At 29.9% G+C, this 10,972-nt stretch overlaps 1 protein-coding gene across 1 annotated transcript; it reads right to left on the minus strand.

Moving 5' to 3' along the window:
- Nucleotides 1–404: 404 nt before the first annotated feature.
- Nucleotides 405–10,700, minus strand: LOC134706195 (uncharacterized). The gene is made up of 10 exons (XM_063564911.1): nucleotides 10,554–10,700; nucleotides 9,909–9,980; nucleotides 9,065–9,220; nucleotides 8,458–8,535; nucleotides 6,458–6,568; nucleotides 5,845–5,984; nucleotides 4,604–4,671; nucleotides 3,207–3,307; nucleotides 2,552–2,605; nucleotides 405–1,944 (listed from the first exon to the last, which is right to left on the minus strand). The coding sequence occupies exons 1-9, from the start codon at nucleotides 10,686–10,688 to the stop codon at nucleotides 2,582–2,584; spliced, it is 885 nt and encodes a 294-aa protein (XP_063420981.1). The 5' UTR covers nucleotides 10,689–10,700; the 3' UTR covers nucleotides 405–1,944; nucleotides 2,552–2,581.
- Between the last annotated feature and the right edge of the window lie 272 nt (nucleotides 10,701–10,972).

Consider the following 10,972-nt stretch of genomic DNA (forward strand, 5'->3'; position numbering starts at 1 on the left):
TTACCAAATGATAAAGATTGTCTTTAGGACTCATACACTAAATAAAATTTAGGCAATTCATTATTTCTTTATTGAATAAAATATTAATAAGTATTAGAAATATTCATTACAACAAAATTTGATAATAACATGATCCATGTTTTAGAGGTTAAGCATTTCTTTTACTTTTAGTGCTTGGGTTAGAGACATTATAATGAGAAGGTAAATAATTTTCAAATGGATTATTTCAAAGTTGTTCTGTTAATTTTACAATCAAGGAATATGTGTTCTTTATTGACCTACAAGAGGCACAGTTTACACATTCTATCCTTTTAGGAATTTTATATTGTCCACTATTTTTTATTTCTAAATTATGACCAAAAATTCTATACCTATTGACACAATCAAGTTTACAGTTTTTATCAAAAGTTTTTATTTTTTAGATTTTTCTTTAAATTCATTTTTTATTCAGGACTTTAAAAGTCTTAATTCATTCAAGTCCCTGCAATTATTAACTTTATCTAAAAGGCCTAGGTTGATCGAAATATTCTTTGTAAATGTTTACCAATAATATGTATCATGTCAATACAGCACTATTGACAATATAATACACTGAAACAAATGATTTAATTAATAGACCATTAAAGTGTCACCATCTTTAGAAGTGCACTTTTTTTTTTGGAGACAAATTTGATAGAAATTAACCAAACTGAAGATAACATATTTAATAAGTTTCAAGACAATTTCTTTTCATAAGATTCACTTGATTCAGATATATAAGAACATTTTTCATTATGATTAGCATTTGTAATGAACATTTATCAAAATTTGATGACAACTAGATGGACATTTGGAAAATAAATCTTTTCAGTGATTGTTTGATCGCAACTCTTGTTTTGAGATTTGAATAAAATTAAGATAAACAAAATCAGTTTTTTCCTAAACCATATAATGGTCCTTGTAGTTTTCCTGAATAATATTAGATGTTATCAAAATTTATTGTAAAAGGATTGATATTGATCATCTTATTTTGTTAAGAAACCAAATAGTTTAGTTACTTTCATTTTTTTTATTTAAAATATCACTTGCATGATTATTAGTTATTATTAATAGTAATAACTCATTTAATAATGTTAACAAATAATTGAATACAATGTACATCATGTACATTTATATAAACCTTTACTTAAAAAACAATTATTAAAAGTCTTGTTTATTTCAAATGCTAGTCAATAACTCTATCTTTATTTTTTTGCCATTTCTTCTCAAGATTCTTACTAAGAAGAAATTAAAAGAATAAGAAACAAAACATACACAAATAATAATAAAAAAAACACATTAAAATAAAAACATTAAAAAAAAAAATTAAAAATCAAAAATTCCTAGACAAAAAAATAATAATAAATTAACAGACTAAAACAATATTTTATTCTACATTTTCCAAAAAAGGTGAAATGTCAATTTTAAAAGAAACCATGTTACCTGTACAGGTAAATTTTAATGAAACATACCAGCTGAAAACTTCAACCCTGATTGATTTTAACATAATTACATAAAAAATATACTTATGATTTATGACCCCCAATAAATGGCCAACATCTCAAGATTGAATACCCCAATAAATGTCCACCATTGGATGTTGACCATGCAAGAGGGTGGACATTACTAAGAGGAAGTCACAGGCTATACTGTAGCTTTGCCATAACATTAGGTGGCTTCACAGTCTGATTACATTATAGATGAATAACAATGTTGCATAAATAAGACACACAATTTACAATGGTTTTACAAAGATAAGTCATAATTCTCTTTATCAAACTCTCGAACAAGGGCGAAAAATTAAAAATATAAAAAAGAGAATAAGACTGATAACATATCTCCATTGAGTTTCTGCTAGCTTTTTGTTTTGCCTTTCACAAATTTGATCTTGCTGTTCATTTACGTTACTTGCTGGCCTAGGCTTTCCTGAAAATACATAACTATAAGTCGTACTTGGTTTATGTATCAGTATTTGTATCCTTGAAATATTTATATATACCAATTTTTTTTGTATTTTCATATGTGTTCATATGTGAGGTACAGTTTTTGATTTTATCGGAGAAATATATATAAATCAAACAGCTTTTTCTGTGATATTTTTGTTTCTAACAGTTTTATAAGTTGGCAAAATAATGAGCAGTCTAACTTTTTAAACAACACCAAAGCATAAATAAACTAAATAAAACTAGCACTTCATCTATTTATTCCGTCCAAGGACCGTTATCATGAAAGCTTTTAAAAAACACAAACATTTAGAAGTCATGCACATCAACGTATCTAAATACATTTAGAGCTTTATGACAGAAATAACCTAGATTCCAAGTAAACTCATCCTTTGTAAGAATCTTAGTTTGTGTGTAATTTCTTAATTCTAAATAATGACCAACCATGTCTTCCTTCCACAATTACTTCTTTTTATAACCAATATGAATGATTCAATGATAGTAATATATTTATTGTAATTGAAATAATTTCAATAACTTAAAAAAAGGGGAAACAATATAAATATAAAAAAGAAAGTTTTACTAATCACATTTTTTTATTCGAGGTCCGTGCCTTCCATTTATATTTGCTGATCTAGGCTTTCCTGAAAATAAAAAAAATACATGTGAGTTTAGGCTGGTAAACACCTTACAAACAAATTGTTTTATATCATGAAAACTTTTAGAACAATCAGGCAATGTGTTTTACTTTTGTACTGGCAAATGTGTCGTTCAGAGAAAAATGAAAATTGAAAGAACACGACACTGACGAATGCCATTTGTTGCACTAAAGTTATATCACCGTAAACGATTTGATTTTACATTTTTCCTTTTATCTTATTTTTAATACGATATAAAATAATATAAGTCATTTCAATGATACAATAAAAGAGTCCTTATCAAAGTACACAAATCAACAATTAATGACACAGCATTTGTCTAATTATCCAACTGATGGTTTTGAATGTTCTATCGATATTTGTATGCTTACCTTGTATGATAAAGTGACAATTTATTAAAATCGTATATTCACATTTAAACCGTTCCTTTTATTTCAGAAAACATAGAGTGTAGAGTGCTTGGTCTATCGAACCCCGTCAAAACAAACCCTTGATATCTTGTAAATATTCGGCTAAAACAACTAAAAAACTTTTATATAACAAACTTTTATTTAAAGTTTTGTCTGAGCATCATGGTTTTACTTACCTGAGCCTGAGAAGATTCCCAATCAGCCTCCTGTACTGTCGTAGGGTTGTCCAGTAAAGTTTTGGCTGATTCAAGTCTTTTTCTTATGTATTCTGGTGGATCTACAAAAAATACCAAGCATTTACATTTGTTACGTCTGAATGCAAAAGCCCATTCAAATGTTACAAAGTTGAAGAGCACTATTTTTGAAAAATTTGGAAGTTTTGTTCAAATAAACGCAACAGTAGTATACCATTGTTTAAAAACGACTATGAAAATCGATACCTGCGATACAAAAACCATAGTGGTTTTTAAAAATATTTGAACATTGTATGAACAGTGTAGTTACAGAAATACATATCAATGAGTTTTCTTTTATGATTAGTCATTATATGAATCGGTTTTCTCGTTTGAATTGTTTTGGCATCTTGTAACTTCAATGCACATTTTATATTTAATTTCACGGTTTTTACCCATTTCTGAAGGTCGTACAGTGACCTATAGCAGCAATTCTATACATCATGTGATTCAATGAGATAATGAAATCATTGAAAACTAGTTTTATACAAATTGTATTGAAATAAAACCTTTACAAAAAAATACATTTTTGTTTTATTAGAAATAAGGAGATGGGGTATGGTTTTCAATGATTTCCCATAAAAGGTGCCTATATATATATGAAAGATTCAAACTCGAAATTAAAAAAATAAACTGAAAAAGTCGTGACCAAAAACAAATTGAACAACTGTCTAGACAAACAGACAAGAAAAAAACAGTGCACACGCACAACATTGTTAACTAGAGACTAAACCGAGCAACATGAACCCCAACAAAAACTGGTGGTTATCTCAGTTTTTCAAGAAGGATAAGCCCATCGTGCTCCACCCGTACCATTGGTCATGTTTGTACAAAACCTTACAGATTAAAATGTTGCATACTCGTTGACTATTAAAACATGTATTGTATTATCTATTTATTTGCATAGTTGAAGACCCCACGGTTGCCTATAATAGTAGCTTTTATTCACTTTATTTAAACTACAATATATATGTGTATCATTGACAACTACACCACATGTACTTATTTGTATACCCTAATTTTAACAATCAGTCATCAGAATAGTAAAATCTAATTTGTAAAAAGTAAAATCACAAAAATACAAAACTCCATGGAAAATTCTAAACGAAATGTCCATAAGGAAAAAACCAAAAGCTCAAACACATTAAACGAATGGATAACAACTGTCATATTTTACAACTTAGTCGAATCATCGATAAAGATAATGTTGATCTCTTAAAATAGATAGAAAAAATACACTGAATAGTATTTCAATGTGCTATACAAGTCTTGAAGTCACTTTACAATTAAATGCACGTGTTATTGAATAACACTGTAAAAAATAATTAAAAACATCATACCTTGACTAAACCACGTCTTCAAATCTTCCCATCTCATTGTCATTTTTTCTGCTGTCAATTGGCTTTCCCTGAAATCATAATTCAATGATGGTCATTTCACTTGGTAATCATAGTTGGTTTGAAAAACAGAAGGAAAAAGGAATGTAAGAAGGACTTTGTATATGGCATTATAGTTCAAAGTACACAAATAGAAAAAAAAATATGGGATACATATAACTATATTGACAGTATGCATGTATTCATTTAAAGAATGTCAGCTTCAAACTGATCGAGATTATGCATTGTAGCATTGGTTGTTACTGAAATGAAATTGTTCAAATGATAAGAATGAATTTGTAGTGGGATTGATTATTACTTAAAGCTAACTTTTCAAAAACTGTGGAAAAGACTGTTCAAAAACACGTACACAAACACCATACAGGTTTCTACCAGTAAGGAAGTAGTATCAATTTGAGTAAGATATGTAGAAGTAACAATCGTATACTTATACATCCCGTCATTGTGTTGCTGTGCTATGATACATTTTTGTACTCTGTGTTTTATTTTTTATTTTTACTGATTTGCTTTGTGTATATGCCATTTAGTGTTTCTTTGTTACATATTTCTCTGCTTTTATAGTTATTAAGACTATAACACAATGTTGACTGCTGTACCCCAATTTGGACATATTTTCCTCTTATGTTTGTTTGTTTTCTTAACACGTCTTTGTCAATATAATGGATGTTTTTTCAATGTGACTGTCGTACAAAAAAAGTAAATCAAACAAATACCGCAAGCCGAGGAAAATTCAAAAAGGAAAGTCCCTAATCAAATGGCAAAATAAATTCCAGACAAATAAAACGAATGGACGACAACTGTCACAATCCTGACTCGGCCATTTGATTAGGAACTTTCCGTTTTGAATTTTCCTAGGCTTCGGTATTTTTATGATTTTACTTTTTTAAACTACACTTATCGAAACTGAAAAGTAGTAAACCCTTAGTTTTTCTGGTGACATTTAATGTACATAAAAAAGAGACTGCAACGATGGCATATCGTACCAGCACGGCGCTTAAACAGAAATGTAGTTATGAGAATCTCCATAAAAAAATCTCCTTTGTTCAGTAAAAAACGATAATAATCGAAAACCTAAACAGTATTTAAATAGAAGACAGGATCCTCATAACTTAAGAAGTTAACAGTATGTCAAAGGAAATGTATGCGTATGAAATGAAATGTTCTTATGAAACAATATAACATACTCTTCTTCAGCTAAGTCTGTTAAAACTTCATAAAAGTTAACTTGTTCAAGCATTCCTTCGTCTTCCTCGCGTCTCACATTCAGTACTATGTCATAAGCGGTTGTTTGTCCTGAAGTTAACTCTACTTTTGACTTGTATTCCTGTTGATAAAAATAATGAAATTACTAAATAAAATTTTAAACGATTCAAATTTCAGTTCATAAATTTTGTAATAAACTAACAATAATGAGAATTCAGATGGTTTTGGCAGTTTTGCAGAAGCCATTCAGGTTCTTATGGTCTCAATATATTCAATGGTTGACTCTTCTAATTTTCAGAAACGCATTTTGTATTTAATTTATATTTCCTTACAAGTTTGTACTATTATGTTTTAAAGTGATATGCACCAACTAGATTTCTAGTTTAAGTAGCTCAAATATGTATTGTTTTGCATTTGTCTTTGATTATGTAAATACGTAAAAATAAAAGGACACAGTCGTTATCAGTAGAAAAGAAGTAACTGTTAATGTAAGATGGAATTAAACAAAGTTAAATTAAAGTGGTTAATATTGTAATGCTTCTATCTTTGTGTGAGGCAGATAAATAACTCCGTGCGCATTAAATAGATACTTGCCTCAATTTGAACTTTAACTATGGCTAGTTTCTCTTGGAGCATAATTCTTTCTTCTTTCAGTTTGGAAATTGTTCTAGAATCTTCCTGTTTTTCTTTGTAGACAATACTTATCTTAAAAAAAATTTAATATTCTTGGAGATTAAGATATTTGCAATAGCACCTCAAATTTGACAGGTTTCTAATATTTTCAAAAGAGGTTCGAAAATATCAAAGCAATATTCAAACTCATAGATCGAAATAAACTGACAACGCCATAGCTAACAAAGAAAAAGACAAATAGTAATACACAATACACAACTTTTAAAACTAAAGACACAGCAACACGAACCCCACCAAAAACTGTAGGTGATCTCAGTGCTCCGGAAGTGTAAGCAGATTGTGCTTCACATGTGGTACCTGTCGTGTTTCTCATCTTATTACAAATCGGGTAAATAGTCTAATTCGGTAGGTCACATTCGTGAAAAGGGAAGGAGCATGTGAGGAACATATCTGTGAAAATATCTGTGAAACGGTTATTCATAACGGTCAAGAAATTCGTGATGGCGTCCATAAAATATACAAATTTTCTAATTTTTTTTCAAAATTAAGATTTAAGTTGAAAGTTATAAAACTTTTTAGAAATAGGCATAGCTATAGATACATTGATCATTACATACACATCTGGTGTAGTAAACTTGGAACCGTATATCTATTGACATCAATAGACCATATTGAAATGAAGTAATTTGACCAATCTAGTGTCATTGAAGTAAAAGGTCAATGACTATTTTCAAACATAATGCTCGAGACAGCACCTTTAAACACGCTTGTACATGGGAAACAGATATGAAGACAATCAAAATGCTCAGAAACACTATTTGTTTTTGAATTTATGCGGTTCCCTAATTTTTGTGTTTCTGCTACTTTAGATAGCAACAGATACACAATGATCTATCAAAGTAATCAGTCGAAAGCGTCAAGAAGACATATAATTGTTAACGTTTACTTAATTGTGACTTGGATGAAGAGTTGTCTCATTGGCACTCATACCACATCTTTTTATATTTATAAACAACAGTGTAAAACGAAACAGATAAACAAAAGACTGAGCAGCGCGAATCCATTAAAAACCTAGGTGGTCTCAGGTACTCTATGAAGGTCAGCAGACCCTACTGGACGTGTATCACCCGTCGTTTTTATTTGGAAGTTCATACATACCAAAAGAAAATGTAGTATGACTGCAAATGATACAACTTTCCATATCATTTTGTCAATTATTTGTCATTTTGATAATAAATGACAGTTTTCAATTCATACATGTATGTGTTTGTCATTCCTTCATTCCATCAAACAGAGCAACCCAGTGCTGACAAAAATGTGTATTTGACCAGTAAAAATGGACATCATACTCAACTCCAAAACATATAAATGAACTAAAATTAAATATCAAACTAACTTGACTAACAAAGACAAAAGGCTCCTGGTAAATAAGTCTTCTATGCTACTTCATCTGGCTTTGAACTAGCTTTAAGTATCGGCCAGTTTGCTCAGATATGTGTGTTAAGTTGTTTTGTGATTTATTTGTGTGTTGTGTTTTGATCTGATGAGTCTATATGTTTTCCTGTGATGTGTTGTTGCAGGATCACCAATACCTCGTTCTTTTGGTTGATAATGGTTGATCACACTTTTTTTTTTAAGAAGTCTGTATTTCCAAAGTCAGTAGATTGTAAATCATTGGTGGTCATGCATTTATGTATATCATTTGTATGTTACTATGTGTACGTAAATCAGGTCTTAAGTTTTATTCTCTGATTTGCTTTACATTTGTCATGTCGGGGGTCTCTTATTGATTTCAAATACGGTATTGGTTAAACTTATGTTGAAGGCGTGACCTAAAGTTGGTTTCTTCTACGTGGTTTCTGGTTTCAAATGTAATTAGTTATAAACTACAACTTATTTTTATTAAGTTTTGGAAATAGGGCATTAGTAATTTAAATAAATTAAATATTGGCTACATTTACCTGTCTCTCAAATTCTTCTTTCTGCTCTATGACGAGTTTATCATACTTGGAATACTCGATCTTCTTTACCTTAGTTACCTGTAAATTACAAGGTTTGTTTCCTTCACTTTGTTTAATCACAGACTAAATAAGAATTTTAACAAATAGGTTTAAAGAGATATTTCTTTTGATATCATGTTAAAAAAAACGTTATGTTTACATCAGAATTCATTCATTATTACCGGTTATTTTGTTTAGTTTGGGGAATACGAAAACTTTGTCATTTCCAATTTCATTGTATTGTTGGAGTCCCGGAGTAAGGTCATACACACTGTACATTGCGCACAAGACATATACATTTATATATCACTTTATCTAGTTATCCAATGCTATAAGTTTTTGCTAACAGCAATTTGTCTTAATCTTTTGTAAATTGATGTGTATACATTTGAGGTTTTGATTTTGCCATTCGATAAGGCACTTAAGTCTTTAATTTTCCTTGGAGTTAGGTAAAAAAATATCTTTCTTTACATTGTACTTTTCTTAGATGCAAAGGGCCTAATTGTGTGATGCAAATACTTGAAAAAAATTGTAGTTATAATTTACTCTAAAAAAAACTGTTACTTACTTCAGTTTTAAATTCTGCTTCTAGCTTTGTAAAGTAGTTTTGTACTTTCGTCCAGAATGTAGATTGCATATTGAAAATCAATCTTGAAACATCTCTCAGGGACACTTCTATAAATTCTTCCGCAGTCCCCGCTTGTACCCGAACAGATTCGAATAGCTAACAAATATGTTAAAAAACTTTAATATTTAAAGAAAAGAACATTAATTACACACATCTTTATATGGGAAAGATGTATGAAGCAGGATGCACGCATTACAAGAGACGCTTAACAAGTCAATGCAACATGTCTCTTTGCTTTCATTTTTTCCGATTGTTCATTTATTATTACCTAGTTATAATTTTAAAGTCAACTAATGAATTTTGAACATCGGTAAATTTATTGTTGCTTAAATGTGAATTATTTTAGTAATTCACTTCAATAACTATATGGACGTCTTAATTTGAAATTACATAATTTTCAAATGTATTTCTCTCATTTGGTGTCCATTTTGGTCAAATAGTTTTTAACGTGTTTAAATCTTCTCCATCATTGGCTTTGGGTTTGGGTTTGACAGTTTCTAATATATATGTGATTAAATCAAGGAAAACACTTTGGTCGTACGCAATTAATGAAGTGTTGTCATCCTTAAAAAGCACTCAGTCGAAAAAAGTGCTAGTGAAACGTTAGTCATAATGAGACCATCAACTGTATTCTGTTCTGGCTTGATTTGTGTCAAACTTTTAACAAATTTTCCGTTAATAAATTAAGAAACTATTTTTCACGTTCAAAATAGTAAAATCCTTTGTCACGCGTATTTTGAATTAACATGCTTTTAAAATCCGAAAAGTCTTATCAAAAACCAACCTTAAGCTTCCGTTCACATGTCTCCATTCTCTTTTCAGTTATTTTGGTGGTAGTCTCTTGCCTATAGTACTTCTAAAATATAATAGATAGTAAGAAATAACCGTTGAACAGTATTGTGTTCACATAGTTTATCAGCTTGTAATTCAACTTTGTGTAACACAGTGTTGAATGAATCGCAACTTTTATTGTCTAAAATAGTTATCAAAGGTACCAGGATTATAATTTAGTACGCCAGACGCGCGTTTCATCTACATAAGACTTACCAGTGCCGCTCAAATCAACATATTTATAAAACCAAACAAATACAAAGTTGAAGAGCATTGAGGATCCAAAATCCCAAAAAATAGTGCCAAATACGGCTAAGGAAATCTATGCCTGGGATAAGAAAATTCTTAGTTTTTCGAAAAATTCAAAGTTTTGTAAACAAAAAATTTATAAAAATGACCACATTATTGATATTCATTAAACTGCGATCCTATTACAGAAAATTTTGTGCATCCTCACAACATCTTCAACAAGGCCTCAGATTGGTTCAAAATAGTCTACATAAATTCAAATTACACACATTCATGCTGTTAAAGTTCACCTCTTGAGTGACATATCGGGTTTTTAATATATATACATATAATTCAATTGACAACTTGCCTCTCTTAATGCGGTATTTTTTTCTTCCACTTCAACATATTCTTGTGTTCTCTGCTCAAGTGTTTGTTGTGTGTTTCGCAGTTTTAATTCAAGTTCATTGACAGTTTCGGATTGCTTCATATAGTTGTCCAACATGTGTTGGTACTTAGATTTTTTGTTCCCATAGTTTATCAGCTTGTAATCCAGATTTGTGTAACACAGTGTTGATTTAATCGCAACTCTTCTCTTAGAAGATGTTTATTGTCTAAAATTGCGATCCTATTTCAGAAAATTTTCGGCTTTTAAAACTATCATTAACGAAACGTATACGAAATTCATTAATAAAATTAAGAATGGAAATGGGGAATGTGTCAAAGAGACAACAACCCGACCAAATAAAAAACAACAAAATTAACTTTATTTTCAAAATTTTGTGCATT

The sequence above is a fragment of the Mytilus trossulus genome, chromosome 2, assembly GCF_036588685.1.
Source record: "Mytilus trossulus isolate FHL-02 chromosome 2, PNRI_Mtr1.1.1.hap1, whole genome shotgun sequence".
Classification (NCBI taxonomy): Eukaryota; Metazoa; Mollusca; class Bivalvia; order Mytilida; family Mytilidae; genus Mytilus; species Mytilus trossulus.